We start from the raw sequence: 23,658 nt of genomic DNA on the forward strand, positions 1-23,658 counted from the left end.
GTACCCAATCAGACTTTCTCCATTATAGATTCATATTGTGTTCATACAGTGCAGCCCTTGCCCTTGCCTAACAGTCCTATTTTTCCTCTCTCATTAGTTCACGTTCCCGCAACCCCAGGCGTCTCTTTGACACCTTTAATTCTCTTCTTCGCCCTGCTGTGGCCACCCCCAAAACTAACCTTACTGCTGATAACTTTGCATGTTACTTCACTGACAAGATTGAACAGCTAAGGAAAGAATTCTCCCCTCCTTGCCTTTCTGTTTCTCAATCACACATAGATCATGCCTTTCCTAGCCTTCAGACATTCTCCCAAGCTACTGACCAAGAGGTGGCTGCTCTTCTTTGCTCCTCTTGCCCCACCACTTGCCCGCTCGATCCTGTCCCATCTCACCTTATCAGATCTCTCTCCACTTGTCTCATGCCTTCTCTAACACACATCTTCAACTGCTCGCTCTCTTCTGGCATCGTCCCTGCTGACCTTAAACATGCCACTGTAGTACCTATACTAAAAAAACCATCCCTCGACCCATCCACCCTCTCTAACTACCGTCGCATATCCCTGCTCCCTTTTTCCTCAAAGCTTCTGGAAAGACTTGTCTTTACCCGTGTGTCTCATTTCCTCAATTCCAACTCTCTCCTTGACCCCCTTCAATCTGGCTTCCGCCCTCTCCACTCTACAGAGACTGCCCTTATCAAAGTTACTAACAACCTAATCGCAGCTAAATCCAAAGGCCACTACTCCATACTAATTCTTCTTGACCTCTCAGCGGCCTTTGACACCGTTGATCATGCTCTCCTTCTTCAAACTCTTCAATCGCTTGGTCTCTGTGACTCTGTCCTCTCGTCGTTTTCCTCTTATCTCTCCCAACGCTCATTCAGTGTCTCTTTTTCTAATGATACCTCCTCCCCTCGCCCTGTCTTGGTTGGAGTCCCCCAAGGCTCCGTCCTTGGTCCCCTTCTATTTTCTCTTTATACTGCCTCTCTTGGCAAACTTATTACCTCTTTTGGATTCCACTACCACCTGTATGCTGATGACACCCAGCTATATCTCTCCTCCCCGGACCTCTCCCCTGCCATCCTGCAACGTGTCACTGCTTGCCTTTCTTCCATCTCTGACTGGATGTCCTCCCGCTTTCTGAAACTCAATCTCTCAAAAACTGAGCTCCTTGTTTTTCCTCCTCCTAATACCGATCCTCCTCTTTCGCTCTCCCTTCAAGTTTGTGGTACCAACATCAGTCCGTCCTTTCAAGCGCACTGTCTTGGCGTCATACTTGACTCTGGTCTCACCTTTGAGCCTCACATCCAGCATGTTGCCAAATCATGTAGATTCCATCTTAAAAACATAGCCCGCATCCGCCCCTTTCTTGCACCAGATACTACCAAGGAGCTTGTCCATGCTCTAGTAATTTCCCGCATGGATTATTGTAACCCTCTCCTGATTGGTCTTCCCAAAAGCCGTACTGCACCCCTACAGTCCGTAATGAACGCTGCTGCTAGACTGATTTTCCTCTCCAGTCGTTTCTCTCACACCTCACCTCTCTGCCAGTCCTTACATTGGCTTCCTGTATGCTATAGGAGTCAATTCAAGGTACTACCTCACACCTATAAAGCACTGAACAACTCTAGCCCCTCTTATATCTCCTCATAGATCCATAGTTATGTCCCTTTTCGTGGTCTCTCCGCTCTGCCCGTGATCACCTCCTGTCCATTGTCCGCACCCGTATGGCCAACTCGCGCTTGCAGGACTTCTCGCGGGCGGCTCCCTTCCTATGGAATAGCCTGCCTACCGCCATCAGACAATCCCCTAGTCTTGCATCTTTTAAGAAGTGCCTTAAAACCCATCTCTTTAGGAAAGCTTATGGCCTCCAAGACTAACCCCTACCTCACATACCTGTCTCTTGCCCTCTCCTAAAGGGCAGCCCACCTTATTTGATTGCAAATTCCTGTCCTAATGTGTTTTACACCCCACCTCCTATAGAATGTAAGCTCGATTGAGCAGGGTCCTCTTCAACCTATTGTTCCTGTAAGTTTATTTGTAATTGTCCTATTTATAGTTAAATCCCCTCTCATAATATTGTAAAGCGCTACGGAATCTGTTGGCGCTATATAAATGGCAATAATAATAATAATAATATTAATGGGGCGACTCACACTTGATTTATAACTAGTGGTGGAGCTGCTGATATAAATACACAGTTGATAACATGTATAATAAACATGACAGCCATCTTTCACAACAATGTACTGCTATATACTCATACCCTCAGTGCAACTAGCCATGATATACGCACGTTCAGCCTAGCATGCTCAAATATAACACACTTCTGTCTAAAAAAAAAAAAAAATAATACAAAAAAAAGAATGCAGCTTCCGAATGAATCTAAAATGGATGTTGTCCAGGAGGTGAGAGGGTCTGGGAGGGAGGGTCTGCTGCTGATTGGCTGGAATGTGTCTGCTGACTGTGAGGTACAGGGTCAAAGTTTACTCAATGATGACGAATAGGGGGCGGACCGAACATCGCATATGTTCGCCTTCCGTGGCGAATGCGAACAAGCTATGTTCACCGGGAACTATTCGCCAGCGAACTATTCGGGACATCCCTAGTCAGGATAGATGCCTCTGGAATGGGAGGTACGGGTTGAGATGGTACGCATACCAGTGTCTCAGGGGCCAAATAAGCATTTCTGGACAAAAGTGTCTGATGGGCCTGGGCAATATGGTCCATACGGTGATCCTGTTCTTAAAATCTGGCCTCATAGGAGGCCATTTGCTGTCCTAAACCTGAAGGGCCCATGTTCCTATCATAATGTCATGATGTAATACCCCAACACGCAGAGTTTAGGATAGCAAGGGACAAGACTAGGATACAACTTATTACCTGGACTTAGAATGGCCAGACTAAACGTCAGACAGAGATAAAGCGTAATCAGAAACGAGACGAGGTCATGGTAACAGAGAGACTATGAAAACGAGAACAAGCCAGAGTCAGGTAGATGGTAATCAGTCACACGGGCAAACAAGACAGGAAAGGGTTAAAGATAAATTCAGAGTCAAGAACAAAGCCATGGTCAATACCAAAATAAACAAAATAGATCAAGGAACGCACTAAAGGGTACTAACACAGAAACCACGATAGGACAAAGTGGATAGGGCTAGGGAAGTTTAAATATCCTTTAACATTTGATTGGCCCACGTCATGCCTACACCCCCAAAACGTTCGTGTGTGGGGGTGCTGGAATGACGTGGGCCAATGGGAGCCTGAATCAACTTTTGGCTCCCACTGCCCCTTTAAGAGCGAGCTCGTGACTCGAGCCGTGCTCCTAGTGCCAGGCGGGCCACGTGACCAATCACTGCGGTCAGTGCACGCGGCTAAGTCAGAAGAGGAGATCAAGCCGCATGCGGCTCGTGTGGAGGCAGGAGTGATCCAGCCACGCGCGGCTCAAGCTTAGGAGCCAGGTTGGTCCTAGGATAAGGTAAATACAGCCACAACCACTTATCCCAATCACACACCTTTCCTAACGTCCTATCCCATTAAAAGCATATTACCGCGTATTTAATAAAACAGATAGACCCCCTACTTCATCCAGGTTACCGATCGATGGTTCGATATTCTGAGCCCTCTCTGATTTACTGTACACGACTATTCGATATTCCCACAAATTTTATATAGCATTTTATGTTTGTTTGAGATCACCTTAAAAATATTGGATATCGCTAAAAATCATGATCACTATATACTTTCTCTACAAACCTCTAAAACGAACCAAACTACTCATCCATCCGCTATACCACTTTATCCCACCTAGAACTAGTGCCCAGTTAAAATACTTGACTCTTACTTACCCACACTCAGTCATGCCACACACATTTCACCACTACTCTCACTGAATCCCTCTGACTACGGCTAAATTCATCTTCTACATCAGAACACTACTCCTAAGATAGGGTTGTATCCATGTCTCGGGTCTTTCATTTAGAATAGGGGCAGCTTCGGTCTCCTTCAACACTGACACTCCAGTGCATATTATTAAAATATTGGGCAGATGGAAATCCTCAGTCTACAACCGATATATTCCTCATCCCGAGATGAGGAAAGCTTTTAAAAGTTTGGCTTTGTAAATTTGATGCAATAAGTGTGTTTTTCTTTAATAACTTTTCACCCTCTTTGCATGAACCCGATTTACATATATTACTAATATGTTTCTGAACATATATATTATATTATTCACTCACTCACTCTCTGGGCCGGCCTAAGACATAATGCTGCCTAGGTCCAACGATAAATGACTATGGGGGATAATGTATAATAAACACAGGTTACTGGCTATGGGGGGATAATGTATAATAAACACAGGTTACTGGCTATGGGAGGATAATGTATAATAAGCACAGGTTACTGGCTATGGGAGGATAATGTATAATAAACACAGGCAGGGGTGGACTGAGAACCCTCAGGGCCCCCGGGCACAATAAATCAAGGGCCCCCTTACAGGCCCCACCCATACTCCGCAGCAAGCGCCACCCATGTCCCGCCTCCATGCACCGCCTCCAGCCACACCCTACACAATCTTTAGACACAAGGAACAAAAGTGCAATAATCCCTTCGAGGCCCCCGTAGAGACTACGATTGAGGGCTAATGGGCCATGGAGGGGGGTCTTTCTAGCAGAGGCTATCTCAGTGTCCTTTAGAGAGTGTGTTAGAAAGCATCCCCTCCAAACCCTATTAGAGACTACAATGGAGTCTAATAGGCTTGGAAGGGGGTCTTTCTAACAGAGGCCATCTCAGTGTCCCTGCTGGAAACAGTCGCCTCCAGGCCCCTGTAGAGACTACAATTGAGGGCTAATGGGCCATGGAGGGGGGAGCATTCTAGCAGAGGCTATCTCAGTGTCCTTTAGAGAGTGTGTTAGAAAGAATTTCTTCTAGGTCCCATTAGAGACTACAATGGAGTCTAATGGGGCCTGGAGGGGGGGTCTCTCCAACACTCTGGTTCCTATTCACAATATAGCAACACAACATAGCTCGCTGATACCTAGGCCAAGTTAGCTCCTCTTACCTTAATTACTGTTGCTGGCTGGCAGTCTGTGGGCTTGCTGGAAGGCTGTGGGCTTACTGGCTGCGGCTGGCAGGCTGTGGGCTTGCTGGCTACTGCCGGCAGGCTGTGGGCTTGCTGGCTGCGGCTGGCAGGCTGTTGGCCTCCTGGCTGCGGCTGGCAGGCTGTGGGCTTGCTGGCTGTAAGCCTAACTGGTGGCCTGTGGGCTGGCTGGCTGGCTGGCCGGCCTGTGGGCTGGCTGGCTTGCTGGCTACTGGGGCACTTGTAGATTATTTAAAGAAATAATCCATGCACAATAACCACTACTGCTCTGTATAGTCGTTATGGTGCCAGGAGGGCCGGACCCCCCTTTCAGAGTAAGTAGTCAAACCGTTTAAGAACAGTTTGACAACTTACCTGGGGTCTGCTGGGATATGAGGCTGTAGTAGGGTATAGGAGCACTGGTGCAATGTGTAAGGGGTGCAGTGTGTGTAAAAGGTGCAGTGTGTGTGAGGGGGTGTAGTGTGTGAATGTGTAGGGTGTGGGGAAATGTGTGTATGAGGGGGCTGTGTATGTGTGTGGCAATGTTAGTATGGGGGGCTGTGTGTGTATGGGTGGGCAGTGTATGTGTGTGTGTGTGTGAGGCAATGTGTGTAAATGTGTATGGTGTGTGTGGGTGTATGGGGGCAGTGTGTGAATGTGTATGGTGTGTGGGTGTATAGGGGCAGTGTGTGAATGTGTATGGTGTGTGGGGGCAGTGTGTTTATGGGGCTAGAGTTCACTCTCACCACTGCGACCACCAGGAATCACAGTGGGATCACAGTGTTGAGAGTGAACTCTAGCCCGTAGCTCCAGGGCTAGAGTTTACTCTCGCAAGAGCCGTAACGTTGCCGTGGTAACCGTGGCAACGATCTGTGCTCGCGCAAGAAGGACCCAGAGGAGCTGCAGGCTGAGCTCCCGGGTCCTCTCTTCCTCCCTCCCCTGCCGGCTGCCCGCACGGTGCCTGCAGACAGGGGGGGGGCAATTGCCCTCCTCTTACTCCCCCCCTCCCCCTCCCCCTCCCCTCTTCTTACCCCTCCCCCCTCTTCTTACCCCCTTCTTACCCCTCTTCTTACTCTCCCCTCACTCTCTTCTTACCCCCTTCTTACTCTCCCCCTCTTCTTACTCCCCCCTCCCCCTCTTCTTACTCCCACCTCTTCTTACTCCTCCCTCTTCTTACTCCCCCCTCTTCTTACTCCCCCCTTCCTCTTTTTACTCCCCCCTCCCCCTCTTCTTACCCCCTTCTTACTCCCCCCTCCCTTCTTACTCCCCCCCTATTCTTACTCCCCCTTCCTCTTTTTATTCCCCCTCCCCCTCTTCTTACCCCCTCCCCCCTCTTCTTACTCCCCCTTCCTCTTTTTACTCCCCCCTCCCCTCTTCTTACTCCCCCCTCCCCCTCTTCTTACCCCCTTATTACTCCCCCCTCTTCTTACCCCCTTCTTACTCCCCCCTCACTCTCTTCTTACCCACCTTCTTACTCTCCCCCTCTTCTTACTCCCCCCTCCCCCTCTTCTTACTCCCACCTCTTCTTACTCCTCCCTCTTCTTACTCCCCTTCCTCTTTTTACTCCCCCTCCCCCTCTTCTTACCCCTTCTTACTCCCCCCTCCCTTCTTACCCCCCTCCCCCTCTTCTTACTCCCCCTCCCTTCTTACCCCTCTCCCCCTCTTCTTACTCCCCCCCCTTCCTCTTTTTATTCCCCCTTCACCTCTTCTTACCCCCTTCTTACTCCCCCTCCCCCTCTTCTTACCCCTTCTTACTCCCCCTTCCTCTCTTCTTACCCCCCCTCCCTCTCTCTTCCTACCCCCTCCCCTCCCTCTCTCTTCCTACCCCCTCCCTCTCTTCTCCTAACCCCCCCTCTTCTTACCCCCTCCCTCTTCTTACCCCCTCCCTCTTCTTAGCCCCCTCTCTGTTCATTCCCCCCTCTCTGTTCATTCCCCCCTCCCTCTCTGTTCATTCCCCCCTCCCTCTCTGTTCATTTCCCCCCCTCCCTCTCTGTTCATTCCCCCCTCACTGTTCATTTCCCCCCCTCCCTCTCTGTTCATTCCCCCCCTCCCTCTCTGTTCATACCCCCCTCCCTCTCTGTTCTTACCCACCCCTCCCCTGTAGCGTGGCCGAGCTGCTCTCCGGTCCGCGGTGCCCGGCCGGAGTGATAGGAAGGTGCACACTGAGTGTGCACCTTCCTGTCAGTCCGGCCGGGTACAGGAAACAGAAACTCCTGTTCCACGCGGAACAGGAGTTTCTGTTTCCTGTACTCGGTCGGACTGACAGGAAGGTGCACAGTGTGCACCTTCCTATCACTCCGGCCGGGCACCGCGGACCGGAGAGCAGCTCGGCCACGCTACAGGGGAGGGGAGGTGAGAAGCTGCAGCCGCCTGAGGCTCTTAAGAGAGCGCTCAGGCGGCTGCAGCATTTAAAGGGGCGGGCGGGCCCCCTGATGGTGGGCCCCCCTCCCGGCCGGGCCCTCGGACCATGTCCGAAGTGCCCGACCGGTCAGTCCGCCCCTGAACACAGGATCTGGCTATGGGAGGGATAATGTATAATAAACACAGGTTACTGGCTATGGGAGGATAATGTATAATAAGCACAGGTTACTGGCTATGGGGGGAGAATGTATAATAAACACAGGTTACTGGCTATGGGAGGATAATGTATAATAAACACAGGTTACTGGCTATGGGGGGGGTCATGTATAATAAACACAGGTTACTGGCTATGGGAGGGATAATGTATAATAAACACAGGTTACTGGCTATGGGGGATAATGTATAATAAACACAGGTTACTGGCTATGGGAGGGATAATGTATAATAAACACAGATTACTGGTTATGGGAGGGATAATGTATAATAAACACAGGTTACTGGCTATGGGGGGTAATGTATAATAAATACAGGTTACTGGCTATGGGGGATAATGTATAATAAACACAGGTTACTGGTTGTGGGGGGATAATGTATAATAAACACAGGTTACTGACTATGGGAGGATAATAATTAATAAACACAGGTTACTGGCTATGGGGGGATAATAATTAATAAACACAGGTTACTGGCTATGGGAGGGATAATGTATAATAAACACAGGTTACTGGCTATGAGGGGTAATGTATAATAAACACAAGTTACTGGCTAGGGGGGATAATGTATAATAAACACAGGTTACTGGTTGTGGGGGGATAATGTATAATAAACACAGGTTACTGGCTATGGGAGGATAATAATTAATAAACACAGGTTACTGGCTATGGGGGATAATAATTAATAAACACAGGTTACTGGCTATGGGGAGGATAATGTATAATAAACACAGGTTACTGGCTATGGGGGGGATAATGTATATTAACCCCTTAAGGACACATGACATGTGTGACATGTCATGATTCCCTTTTATTTTAGAGGTTTGGTCCTTAAGGGGTTAAACACAGGTTACTGGCTATAGGGGGATAATGTATAATAAACACAGGTTACTGGCTATGGGAGGATAATGTATAATAAACACAGGTTACTGGCTATGGGAGGATAATGTATAGTAAACACAGGTTACTGGCTATGGGAGGATAATGTATAATAAACACAGGTTACTGGCTATGGGGAGGATAATGTATAATAAACACAGGTTACTGGCTATGGGAGGATAATGTATAATAAACACAGGTTACTGGCTATGGGAGGATAATGGATAATATACACAGGTTACTGGCTATGGGGGTTTAATGTATAATAAACACAGGTTACTGACTATGGGGGATAATGTATAATAAACACAGGTTACTGGCTATGGAGGATAATGTATAATAAACACAAACACAAAAAAAGAAAAAATAATACAAAAAAAAAAGAAAAAAAAGAATGCAGCTTCAGAATTAATCTATATTGTATGCTGTCTAGGAGGTGGGAGGGTCTGCTGCTGATTGGCTGGAATGTGTCTGCTGACTGTGAGCTACAGGGTCAAAGTTTACTCAATGATGCCGAAAAGGGTGCGGACCGAACATCGCATATGTTCGCCATCTGTGGCGAACGCGAACAAGCTATGTTCGCCAGGAACTATTCGCCAGCAAACCATTCGGGACATCACTAATAATGTGTGTGTGTGTGTAGATATGTTCACAATATAGTGCGCTTCAAGCAGTGCTTGTAATTTTATAGTTTAACATATTTATTTATTTAGATAGTGCAACACATAAGATATACTAGTCCCACTTGAGAGTTTTTTCTAAAGATTGCATATATAAGCTTGATTGGAGATGTGATGCAATGCAATAATTCATACTGCAGTAATTCATACTGTCAAATACATATAATGAAATAGGTAGACTACATTTTACCAGACTCTAGTCATATATCATAAAACATTGCTTTATATTTTTCCATTCAAATATTCTTTAAATAACTGGATTATTTACTTGTTTGCTGCAAGTCCTTGAGGGATAAGTAACAATAATTGTTTTACCAAGAAGTTAAAAAAACATATTGGCACCTGTTGAACATGTAACATCTGTAATTATTCCCACAAGTGGATAATTAGATCATACATGGGCAACATTTCTTGATATATATAGAGGGAGCCTGGAGTAGAACTTCTGTAGGATTTGTATCCAGCATCCGGTGAACATGTTGAGGCTCCTTGTACTTGCAGCACTCGTCCTTTGCGGTAATTATTATTTTCTAACCACTATTATTAGAAACCATGCCGCTTCAATCCACAATCCATAAACTTTACCTATCGATCCTGTGCAAATCTTTCTCACGTGTCACTTCCACAGAATCTGGGACTTAATCTCATTTACTGCTCATATACTATGTATACTGACCGTTGACATATTTACTTGTGTTTTCAAAGTATGCCATGGGCAGCTTCTCTGCTACTTTAGTGAATAATATAATAACACCACTCTCACTATTATTTCTAGATCTAGATTTTGCGGAGTTTTTTTATTTTAAATCCCCGATTATCTGCTTATAGTGCATGTAGACATGTTAAGTCTGCTCTAATAAGATGATGACATCAGCCATTGTTTTTTTTACTGGGTCTCAGTTCCTAATAGAAAATTCTGCATTTTACATCATCTTCTAGGGCTTTTATTGGGTAACAGCATTTTGGGATATAGTTAGGACACTTTAAAGCAGTTATTGTTTCCCAAGTATGTAAATCTACTGCTCTATGGCGTTAAAAGGGCATAACCTCTCATTGCCAACAGTGGAGGGCACGGAATTAAAAAAGTGGAGCTTAATAAAGTCAAGGGGCAGGATAAGTTCTCTCCTAAAATCTAGTGTCTGGATATTTCTAAACTTTACCAGCTGTCACTGCTGGTCAACCATAGAAATGGCTAGGAATTATAAGAATATTTCCTTTATTTCCAGCTACAGCAAGATTTTAAGCTAAATTAAGTATGTCCTTTAACAAATGTTGTGAGAAAAAAAAGTTTAAAAGCAAAACACCAACAAATCTTAAAGCCAAGTCTGCGTGGACTCGGTTTACCAAAATGTTAAGATATTTTAACATATTTCCCAGTCTGAAAATGGAATGAAATTGAAATTGAAGAATCTGGAAAACTATTATGCGATTTGAAGAATATTGACTTAAATAGACAAGTAACAAGGTGAAGCAGGAATAAGACATAAATCAGAGACTAAAATATAAATATACTCATCTTCTCGTCAAAAATGTGATAGCCCATGCAGAGCACTTAGACTATTTACATCTCGATTGTTTGAACAGTGACTTTATGTAGTAACCCTAGATATGGCTTTGCAATGTGCTTATCATATTTATAGTTCTTTTATCTTTTTTACATATATATATTAGAGTAGGTTAAAATCACAAGTCTTCAAACATGAATGTATTAGTGTGAATTGCATGAGCTAACATGTTGTTCTATCCTAGCCTTTGTATGTTAATTTGTATGTCAAGCTGGGAACTCTGGGAATTTTGTGGAAACTTGATTTTATCGAGTTTCTGTGCCCAGTATGGACTTTTCAAAGACAAACCTGAGATAGGCAGGTTCCTCTTGAGATATTACACTTGCACTGTGGCGAGTTTGATCATGTCTGGTCTCACCGCTATCTTTTTGGTATCTAGCTATAAACATATTGATTTAGTTATTTTCTACTGTTTTTTGTACAGCTACCACATTTTATTGTCTTATTCAGAATGTCTTTACTCATCAACAGTTATATAATTACCTAATAGGTTGCACATAGTAAGTTTTTAAAGTTGTAATATTCAAGACTTCACAGTAATTTATAATTATTATTAATTTTGGTTGCTGTAGGGAGATCACTGGAATATGCCTCAAGTACTTAGTCAATTTAAAGACATTCAAAGTAATATTTATCAAATCCTTCCATCCCATAGGACATTGCGCTGATGACACCCAGTATTTGGAGGATATGAATACCCGTGTGGTAGGAGGAAGCAATGCTGCCAAAAATGCATGGCCCTGGCAGGTAAGGGTTAATTCCCAAGAAAAACTGATTTTTATAAAAAAAAAAGTTTATATTTAAAAAAAATAGAAGTTCTTATTCTAGCAAAATGTATTGGATTTACTGCTCATATTTAATATGTGTTAACATTAATAACATGTAATAATATTAATACATGCTTTACATGTCCATGATTCTATGTATCTAAGTTACTCAATTAGCTCAATTACTCAATTTATTCATAAAATAGAGAATTGAAGTGACTTGAAATTCCAGGTGGAAAATGCAGGTTAAATTGGATACTTTTTCCAGTGTGGATTATGTGGGTACAAAATGTGCATTTCCCTTTCAGTTTGTTACAATTCTCTGTCTAGTAACAAAGCCTTCAGTCTGAAATAAACACAGTTACACTGATAAGGTTATTCACTAAACTCTGACTTTTCAGTAATTAACCAGAAAATGTCAAATTAACTCAAAATAAGTGTCCATGAGGCTTGAAATGCATTAGCATCCTCTGGTGACACCTCCACCCACCCCTTGTGCACCTGGTATTTTTAGAAATACTTAGTATTTCAGGGCTGTCCTATCGCAAGCATTTGTTTCAAAAGAAGTACAATAGAAAAATATGAGAAATGTTAAAATGTTTGGTCTTTTTCTCTAGGTTTCCCTTCAGTATCAGTCTGGAAGCAGCTGGTACCACACCTGTGGAGGTTCTCTGATTCGTGCTAACCGTGTCCTCACTGCTGCTCACTGTGTAGACGCGTATGTATATAGTCCAAATATATAAATCAATTTGTGGTTCATACAAGTGTTTATTTTTTGTTTTTATATTCTTTATTTTGGTAGTGCATAGTTTAACAGACACAGGTATGTAGACATTTCACAAAGTACAAAAGCAATTGCAAAAGGTAGAAACGTGACATGAAATGTTGAATACAATGCACATTTTGTGGGTAATAAGTGGAAACATCTTTCATATGCAGCAAAAGGAGGGGAAGACAAACTAAAGCATAGAACTGTAGAGAGATACAAGATACTAAATACTAGGACCACTGGGTATTGTAAAACTTAACTATGCTATAAGAAAACATTTGGGGAACTATGAGCACTTATAGCAGTTGAGACATTGCAGACAACATGGTATAAGTGGTCAGGAGGGAAGCAGCCCGACTGCAAGCTGTATAGACCAGTCAGCCTATGCCTAGTGACGTTAAGTCCCTTTTTCCACTGCCATCGGCGATCTCATATGGGTTCCCCCAGTCAGTACAAGCTCGTGTGTAGCATAGTGCTATCACCCACAGGACGAATTCAGGACACCTTGCAGTAGCTTGCTTCTGCTTTCGGCGGGTCTTGTGATACTGGTATAGCGGGTAAAGGAAAGGCAGGATGTGTTGTGGGAGTGCTTGCTTGTATACCCGACATCTTGGGGGTAAGTTCCCTTTCAGCAAGTTTAGCCCAAAAGGCAGCATAGATGCAGTCAAAATTTAGGAGGAGAGAGCCCGTCAGTGAGGGTGACCGCAGGAACGTGTCTCCAGCTGTAGGGCTCATCGTGGTAGCCATCTTGGGAAACAGGTCACAACCCTCTGGTTCAGCTGCAAGCTGTATGTTGATGTGACCCCAACACCAGTGGAGACCGGGATAACCCCCGCCGGTCCAAAGGGGGTGGGTGGAACAGGACCCTAAGCAAGCAGGCTCCAATTCAAGGCTAGGGATCAGCCGTCTCCTAAACCTCTAGGGTGATCGCTGGCCGTAGGAGAGTCGAGCATGGGCCAAAATCGCCGGTTACAGGTAAAGTAGTCATGGAGAGGCTCTAGCGTACTCCCCAAAATTGCATGCAGGATTTTTCCCAGATATAGAGTAGTTTTGTCGGTTTTAGCACTGAGTAGGTTAATATCTTTGAGGAGCTCCAACAACATGCGACCATCCTGATCGTCTGTCAGGCCTCGCCCCTATACATGTTATATTAAAATGCAAAACTATATTAACATACAATATTCACCACAGTAACACTCTTGTATTTTCTATCAAAGTATTAATATAATCCCTGAACAGGCATCTTTTTTTTGTTTTGCAACGCAAACTAAGAATATTAAAACTGTAAAGCAGTTAGGTGTCAGACATAGAAGTTTCTATCTCTCCATGTTTATATCCTTATAGCTGTACTTTAATAATATAATTTCTCACCGCAACATTATTTTAACTCTAATGCAGTGATGTCACTACTAGGCAAGGTTATAACCTCATAACAGTGGAAAAGTGAGAACATTGTCATTTTAGGGTAGAATTAGACAACCTTTGGCACTCCAGGTGTTGTGAACTACATGTCCATAATGCTCTAACAGCCGCAATGTAGGCAAAGCATCATGGGAGATGTTGCCCACAACATCTGGAGTGTTGAAAGTTGCCTACCCCTGTTCTAGGGTATTTATGCTTTTATCACTTTATTTTTGCAATGTAGTGATGCCAAGCTCAGCTGTAATACCCTTATACCTTTAGTTCTTAAAGCCATCCTTTGTAGCAGCTTTACCTTAAAAGGATGAGGAGCAAAATGTTGTATTGTTTGAATGTATAGTTCACTTGAAAGCTAGTTGCTTTGCTTTCCTAACAATGACGTCCAAACCAACTGATAGAAGTGAAAGGACAATTGTGACCACTAAACTATGTATTAATATAATATCCTTTCATCAAGTATTGAAATGAAATAGATTAGTTTAACATTAAGTATATGATGAAATAAAGAATCAAATATATAAATAAATAGACAAATAAATAAATACATAAATAAATAAGAATAGCTCATCCCTACCTCTAGTATATGACAGGTTCCTTCCATATACATGCACCTTGTGTCAGACAGTGTTTGAAAACTTACATAGTAAAACCATAAAGGGAGTTAGGGGCACACCTGGAACACCAACATATATACATAATACTGATTAAGGAACTATGCACACATAAGAATACAGTTAAAAATGTAAAACTATATTTTTATTTGTGCGCAGTTCTTTAATCAATGTTTTAAAACTCACTGTTAGTCTCTATGGTCTTCCTTGCTTCTGTGCATGGAGCAAAAGCATGTTCACAGGTTGTGTTGGGTTTGCCCATGAACATTTTATAGCACCCAAGAAGTCAGTCCAGCCCTGAAGCCTATTTATTTATTTTAACATAATGCAGATCGTATATGTATAAGATCAGACATATCTGTATTATTTAATGTTGAATAGATATTCAGCCACCCAACACACATTGCTGTTGCTTACCATTGATTGGTGGTATTACCACTGCTGCTGATTACCATTGGTGGTATAGTGGTGGTATTACCATTGCTGCTGCTTACCATTGGTGGTATAGTGGTGGTATTACCATTGCTGCTGCTTACCATTGGTGGTATAGTGGTGGTATTACCATTACTGCTGCTGCTTACCATTGGTGGTATAGTGCAGCATTAGAGGAAGGTGCTCTCCAGGGTCTTCAATGAGCGGACATTGGAAATCGGCGGGGGGCATGTGACATCACACCACTCCCAACTTCCCATCAGGCCCTGATAAGTAAATGAATACCTCTGGACAGCAGGGAGATACTTCCACACCTTCATTTTTTTCCCCATTCTTATGACTCCCCATCCCAGCATACACACTTATAGCACACTCATCTGCCCATACAGCCTGCACAGTTACCCACACAGCAATACTATTCACTCACAGGCACCCACACACATCACTCACAGCTACCACACACCACGCAGTGCCATACACATCACCCAAACATATCACTCTCATATACTCACACATAGATACTCACACACAGCCACACATGTGACACACAGGCAGCTACAACTCTTACAGCCACCCCGCACCTACACAAAACAAAGTAATCTATTGCACACCGCCTTCTAAAAAATATTCCCAGTTTTCACAGAGAGTGAAACAGGTAAGACCATAAAGAGTAAATATCAATTCTCAGACACTGTCTGACCCAAGGTGCATGTATATTGCTGAAGGATCTTATCACATACTAAAGGTAGGGATGAGTTTTTTTCTCTCTCTCTCCCTCCCTCCCTCCCTCCCTTTTTTTTTTTTTTTTTTACGTATACTTCATTGAAATAGAATATATTCCCATACAATATGAAAGCATTATTATATTAAAAATAGTTTCAAAGTGTAACTTTAAGAAAATCAATCTACAATTCACCTGAGATAGCAGTTTTTGTTTCCATATGCTGCTTAAGTTGCCCTTTAGATTGCAAATTCAATGTAACCACAACAAACCATCCTGCTTAGTGTTGTTATATCACTTACACTGGTTGTCATAATGCGAATAAAATATTTACAATTATTTTCATATTTTTGTCCCAAATTTACAGCGCTCGTACCTTCCGTGTTGTCTTGGGAGACCACAACTTGAGCACAAATGAAGGCACCGAACAGTCAATCTCTGTGTCCAGAATTGTAAAACATGCAAGCTGGAACACCAACAATGTAGCAGCTGGGTAAGACGTTTATATAGTCAAAATATAAAACACAAAGTTGTACATACATATATATAAAAAAAAAAGTTACTTACAAAACTAACAACGTAGCAAACGGCTGAAATTTTGGAATAATTAAAATGGAAGTCTTTAAATTGTTCCAAAAATGCACAAAAAAGAATGAAAAAGAAACATGATTATTGTGATAAAATTCTCTTACACTGAACCGAAAACAAATATTTATTGCCATAATAAATTGCTAGTCAGAGAAGTAAGCATGATGTATTTCAAATATTTACTGAATTATATATTATATATAGTAAATATTACTAGTTTTACAAAAGTAAAGGGCAGCACTGACCTTAATAAAGACATATCTAAAGAGTCTTAAACATGTCTATAAATATAACCAAATATTGTACCAACCAGATTTGTAAGAAGTGCACTTACTTAATTGAGCTGTAGCAGGGTGCAACTTGACCAGGGGTTAGTTCAATCCCAATGAGGTTAAATATTTTTTTTTTTTTTTTTTAAAGAACGAATCAGGCACTCCAAGGCTCAGCTAGGCAAAACAGCTATTTTGCTGTAACTTTGTTCCAATAAAATTGTCCAGCTGAGCCCTGGGGTGCCTGGATCTTTCTTTTTTTTTCCCTTGGATAAAAATATAGCCATGTCTACATACACTTGAAAACACGTACATACAATTTCCTAAATAAACCAGTTGATTTCGACTCTGTTCCTGTTTTTTTTAGATATGATATTGCAGTCCTTCATCTGGCATCCAGTGCCACTCTGAACACCTCTGTGAAGGTGGCTACCCTGCCCGCTGATGGAACTGTCCTAGCCAACAATTTCGCCTGTGTTGTTACTGGCTGGGGAAGAACTTCCAGTAAGTTGTTTTATGTAAAAAAAAAAAAATCTTTCCTACGCCATGACTTGCCACAAAAAATAATTAGTTGATTAATTGTCAACATATAAGAAAATATATAGAAAAATGTGAGTATTGATTCCAGGGAAATCACTAAAGGTTTTCTTCCAAACTCAGATGTTCCCACTTTCTTTACTGATGTTATGCCACATTTGTCTCCTTTCATGAGAAATAGCATTGAGTGCAACAATAACATTAACGTTTCCCACAGCCGGTGGATCTTCTCCCTCAATCCTCCAGCAGGCCCCTCTGCCTGTTGTAGCTCACTCAACCTGCTCCAGCAGCTCTTACTGGGGAAGCACAGTCAAGACCACCATGGTGTGCGCCGGCGGTGACGGTGTCCGTTCTTCATGCAATGTAAGATTACTTGATTTTTATTTTACTTATTAATAGATGGAACTATGTTGGCTGGTAGCTTTATTAAATAAGGGCATCTCTGGCTGGCTGATAGAACAGTGCAACTGCTATTATGATGTACCTGTTTTTTCACAGTAGCTGTTGGTAAAATTACACGGTTAATGTACAGCTACGGCAATCTGTTGACTAATCCCTCTAAAATGCAATTTGAGAAACATCTTTAAATATACTACTACTGTGTGGGTATTTATTTTGTGGAACTAGTTTGCACTATTATATGGATTCACATACATACTGTGTTCTTGTATTAGAAGTCATTGAATAACAGTTTATCTGGGCTTTGAGTTCTACAGGGCTCAGTTACCATTCATATCTGGGATCTTAAGGAGTATACAGTTTATACGTCTCTTATATCTCTTCCCAGTGCACTTTATTTTAGACTGATGATTCCATCATATTACCTCCTATATTGTTGTTGATGTTCTGTTTATATAGTTGTTGCTCTGACTTGTCCTGATTATCTGATTATTATTTTATTATTTAATAATTATTATGCTAAACAAGTGCAAATTTACTTTTAATATTATTCTAATATGTACTAAGAATACAATAATATTGATATTAAAGATCTCTATCTAATTTTTATTTTGTTTTTATCAACTATAGGGAGATTCTGGTGGACCTCTCAACTGTTCCGTCAATGGAGTTTACCAAGTCCATGGTATCGTCAGTTTTGGTTCCTCCCTTGGTTGCAACACCTACCTCAAACCCTCTGTCTTCACCAGAGTATCTGCTTACATCTCCTGGATCAATGCTGTGAGTTATTGTTCCATTAAGATAAATTACAATTCATTTCTGCTCCTTCTGCATTAGATCAATCACTCTGTCTCCTAAATAATTTTACTAAATACTGCTGTATATAGTTATTGTACATTACTAATCGATCTTTCTTAAACCAGTAGGATTAACTATTGAAGATATCAGCAATACATAAATTACTAGTTTTATTCTGACAGTTATGTTTGTCTTTTCTTCCAGAATGTCTAAACCATCAGAAACATTTGCAGGAAACATGTGCAAAGACAACAATACCGTGTGTTTTAAAAATACTTTTGGGATTCTCTTTCTGTAACAAACATTCTAATAAAGATGCTTCCATAATGTCTGGCTTTATGTCTTCTTTCATGATAAACATTAAGTGAATATGTTCAAGTAAGGGTCAAGGCTCTTTGTGTGCCTCTTAAGATGGCCCTCTTTTTCTTTCTAAATCTATATCTAGATGACGTTAATGAAGAATTTGCCTTATGTACAGGGGATCACAATCTCAATTCGTATTAAAAAAAACATTTTATACAGGAGCATTAGCAAATTGCAGTATAAAGATTTTTTTTATTATCTGATCTATTAATGAAGGGGCTACTTTGGCCATGAAAAACTTCCACACTCCCACAAACTTAGACTGTACTCTAACTGGTTATACTCTATACTGATTCTCTAACATACACACAAATTACTGAAACTACCTTGTTCATAAACCAGAGGAAGGCACTTTCAATTCTCACCATGTATTTACTTAACAATGTAAATGCTAAGTGTTATCTCACCTGCTCCTGCAGGGCCAGTCCAGGACATTGTGCTGCTTTGGATGCAGTGATTCACTTCCACTCCCTACCAAAATCCCACCTCCTAAAGTCTTCACATACTCTCCACTAAATCTCTCCATGTCACCCAGTGTATCTCCCCATATCTTCATTAAATCTCCCCATATCCACAGTGCATACCCTCTTATCCCTAGTTCATCTTCCCATGCCCCCCAGTAAAACTACCCATGGACCCCGAAACATGTCCTCCTGTCCCAATGTATCGTCCTATATCCCTGGTGGATTTCCTCATATTCCCCAATATATTTCCCTGTGTTTCCCAGCATATCTACACGTTTCACAGCAAATCTTCCATACCCCACCAGTGCATCTTACTATGTCCCCACTGTATCTCCCTATATCCCCAGTGCATCTCTGCATGTCCCCAGTATATCTGTTTATATCCACAGTGAATCTGCCAGTGTCTCCCATAGTGAGTGTATCTCCCAATTACGCCCCAGGCCTCCCATAGAATTTCTGCTTTCACCTAGATGGATACAATCATGCAACCTACAAGCATTCGCACGCAATTGCATGCACAATCAAACTCACTCAGCAACAGGCAGGCTCATAAATACACACCCACTCACAAATACACACAGTCACAGCTAATGTTGGAATTTATCAGAGTTGTAATATCACATAGGCAGCATGTGGAATATTGGCAGAGCACAGATATAAAGAACTTAAATGCAAAATAGCTGCATTGCAAGAGTGAGAGAGGAAGAGAGGCAAGATAAATAGTCAACTTCCTCCTCTACAGCAGCACAAAGTCCATACAAGATATGTTACCAGCAGCAGCAAGTCCTCCGACACATCAAGACCAGGAACCAGCATTTATTACAAACACACAAATCTATGAAAAAAGCCCACATAAAAAAAAACCCACATGAAAAATGCCCACTGGAAAAAAAAATGGTGTCACAAATATGCACAAGAAGAATGCCCTTACAGAAAAAAGCCCACGTGGAAAATTGCCCATGTGGAAAAATACAAAGGAAAAAGACAATGGATCAGCGCTAATCAGGCCACGACAAACAGAAAACATGCAGCTCACCTAAGTCCGTGGAACTCCCTCCTAGTCTCCACAGGGAAATAGATAGTAAAAGGAGAAAAGGAGAAGGTAGCGCCAATGTTATATTGTGCTCCTACAGATGTATAAAAATAGAATAGAAACAGATAATATATTAAGAACGTTATATAAGACTCATAAAAATATAGGTAGGGTACCAGAAATACCAAGTAACTTGGATAAAAAAAATCACCAAATAACAATGTCCACAATACTGTCCAAAATTATAAATTGCAACTTGCAAGGGAACATGTCAGGTGACTGGACTAAATGTTCTTCTTGTGTTAACGATCTTGGGTCAGAGATGACTTTCAGTTCATGTAGGCATATATATGAAAAAAGAACAAAAAAAATCTACTTTCTTTATCATATATAAATGTACTCACATTTACCAGAGCTAAAATCCAGCTCTAGTATAGAAAGTGTAGAGTGGTATAATCCCTACTTCTAGGATATGTGAGCTTACGTGGTTGTCAGATATCTCAGCAGTATAGCAGAAGTACAACCCAAAAGAAAAAACAAAACAAAGAATAGTGCTCTCTGTATATATTGAGCCAGGAGAATAAAAAGATTAAACTTACATTTTATTGAGCAGGCTAACCACTCAATGGACAACGCGCAGGTGGTATGATCTACACCTGGATTATTTGGTAGGATCCTCACTGGGATGTAAAGCAGGATGCCAGGCAAACAGAATAAATAAAATAGGGCGTGTCTTGGCCACCATCCTCAATGGCCACCATCTAGAGGAGCTCCTGGGACATTGGGACAATAATGTTCCAAAATATATATATATTTTTTTAAATACTCCTCTTTATCATCATTATTGCTTTGAGAAAACCTTTACATCATGCAGAAGTGAAAAACAACTGAGAGCGCTTATGTCAGCCCAAGGGGCAGCCCCATTCTCTCTGAGTGCTCAGAGCGCTCGGGGCACATGGATCCTCATCTCGCGAGCAGTGCTGCGTGCAGAGAAAGCCGCGAGCGGCTTAATATTAAAGCTGTCCGATCGCTCATTTCTAAGAGCGATCGGGATGTATTGAAAGAAGGGGGCGGTGGGCTTCTCTTCCCCCAACCTCGGCCTAAAACGCAGAGATGGAGAATTTTTTTCTATTCTCCCTCATGGCCCTTTTCTTTAAGAATGTTCTTTTTTTCTCCCCTCATAGGGGTATATACCCAAGTTTTTTATACCCTTTTTTAAATTTTAATTTTTACGTCAATCCATTTCTTTGAGACATGCAAAAAATTTCTCATAACACAATTTAATGTTATAACTTGTACAATGTTTGACAGATTTAGTTTAACGTGTTCTTTAACATTCAGACAAGCTCATGCATATAATAGCTTTGTACACATATGTCAGAAGTTTGATTCCATTTTAATAATATTGCTGGACTTGCTTATATCTTTCTTGGAGCACGGAGGTTCGGACTCTCACATTACTAAGAATTTTTTCTCTTTATTATTTAAGGTTTATGGTATGAATCATGGTTTTAAGGTTTTTGCCATTTAATGTGAGAGGTCTGAACACCATGCATACGAGAATATTAATATTTAAAGAAGCTAAGTCCTATAATTCTGACATCATCTGTGTCCACGAAACACATTTTAAGGATGGAAAAGATTACAAGCTTACAATCCATCTGAATCCTTGGTTTGGCAACATTTTTTGTTATGCTTATATCTGTTTTTTCACCCCTTTTTTAATTGAATTGCAGATGGTTCCCTCTATGTGTTTTTCTGGATAGAATTGTTGGCCCATATTTTTTGAAAATGGTTTGTAGGTTTTGTGATAGGAATAATTACTTTAGGTTATTTTGTCAGGGTATTTATATCGGCAGACATTTTGTGCTATGATAGAAATACAAAGTGTATACTCTGAAGTCAATTTGAACAGACCAGACTCCATTTTGTTATTCTCAAGTTAACAAAGAGACACAGAATTTCTATCCTTTCTCTAAAACTGACCGCTTAGCCAGAGCTAAGAATGTCTTGTATAAACAAACCAAGTGATAAGAGACTGTCTAGGTACTAATGGAATATAAATAAATTCTAAACCCAGACATAGGTGACAGAGGAGATTAAATAATTAAATTTTACATACTATACCTAACAACGTCCCATTATAGTCTAAGTTGAAACTTAGTTCACAATGTGTCATATTAGGAATTACTACAGAAAATGGAGACGCATAGTCTGAAGAAATTTCAGAAAGACCCTTTGATCTGAAAGGATAAAATGGCGTCCGGAGAACTTCCTGTCTATGCTATCTTGCTGGAAACCGGAAATGAGGAAATACACATAATAGAATCGATTTCCACTATCATATACCCTATGTGTGCCCATATCTGTAATTATTCAAGTTTCTAGCTGATCCAATATGTTATTATGTTATTGTATACCTTTGATTCCTATTTTTGAACTTTCCCACAAATTGCCCACATCCAAGATGGCGTCCGGAGAACTTCCTGTCTATGCTATCTTGCTGAAAACAGGAAATGAGGAAATATGCACAGCAGAATCGATTTTCATCATCAGAGAAGGTATATAATCTCAAGGACCCCAAGCAGCAAGCATTCACTTTTGAGAAAGCTTCGGCGAAACGCGTCAAGTGAGGAAGAATTTTGGACTTTTATACAGGACTGGTTTTATAGTGTATTATTCACTTTTTACTTATTGTATTAAAGTATATATAATTTTTAAACTATCCAGTCATTTTTTTTTGTCCTCCTTCCTATTTAATACTGCTTTGCTGCTATACCTGGGTCCACTATATCCCGAGGTGGGGATTATTCCACCTGAAATTCTCCAAACTAGAGCAGGTCGTTGCTCTAGTATATGTAAGTAGGATCATCTACTCTTACTACAATATTTTATATTTACGTACTAGACCATGTGGCGTATTTTACTCTTGTTTTTCATATAACGAATACTTACACCTATAAACTCACCAACGATCTGGAACCTCAAGAAATCCATAGACGGGGATTATTCCGTCCAAGCTCTTAACACCGAGCTGATATAGCTCCTCAAAGTGTGAGTGTGAATATAACCCATTTGTTCTTGTGGAATTATATCGTTCATACATACTGTACCATTATTTGTATCTTTGTTTCTCCTTTTTTTTTAAGTTACTCCGCTGGCCAGTATTTCTACTAAACGTATGTACAATTTCTGATCTCTAGCGCTGTTCACCTTTCTATTTTATCTGTCCATTTATCACAAGGTAGAGGGAACACCTTGTTGGTGAACTGCTGCTCACCCTTGAGAAGAGAGCGCTTATTACCCTTTTGCATAAAATAAGTTATAGCCACCATATAGATAACGTAAATGACGTCAAAAATAGCCACCAGGAAAAGTTAACTTTTTCCTGGATAGGTATGTTTAGTGGGACAAGACTGCCATCTAGAGTCCAAATACTAAAATAGTTACCTGGAAAGAAACCACACCCCTGGTCTGCTATTGGTTCTCACTTAGAGGAATTTCCCCTTTAAAAAGTTAAGACAAGGGAAGAGAGGGGGAGATTCAAACACATTCAAGATTGAGGAGAGAGATCCAGGCAGAATCGGGCGATCAGAGTAACCAAGAAACTCTTACACTCCATGCAGAGAAAGAGACCCATGACAAATAAGCTACCTGAGAATATCTGATGAGAAAATATCTACTTAACTGGTAAATATACTGGCTTCCATTAATTAAT

The 23,658-nt window shown here is 41.4% G+C and overlaps 1 protein-coding gene across 1 annotated transcript; it reads left to right on the forward strand.

Moving 5' to 3' along the window:
- The first annotated feature begins 9,660 nt into the window (after positions 1-9,660).
- On the forward strand, positions 9,661-18,407 carry LOC134569076 (chymotrypsin-like elastase family member 1). Its single transcript, XM_063427947.1, has 8 exons — positions 9,661-9,721; positions 11,426-11,517; positions 12,155-12,255; positions 15,857-15,982; positions 16,714-16,850; positions 17,101-17,246; positions 17,913-18,062; positions 18,285-18,407. The coding sequence occupies exons 1-8, from the start codon at positions 9,682-9,684 to the stop codon at positions 18,291-18,293; spliced, it is 801 nt and encodes a 266-aa protein (XP_063284017.1). The 5' UTR covers positions 9,661-9,681; the 3' UTR covers positions 18,294-18,407.
- The last annotated feature ends 5,251 nt before the right edge of the window (positions 18,408-23,658 follow it).

The sequence above is a fragment of the Pelobates fuscus genome, chromosome 1 (genome assembly GCF_036172605.1).
Source record: "Pelobates fuscus isolate aPelFus1 chromosome 1, aPelFus1.pri, whole genome shotgun sequence".
Taxonomy (NCBI): Eukaryota; Metazoa; Chordata; class Amphibia; order Anura; family Pelobatidae; genus Pelobates; species Pelobates fuscus.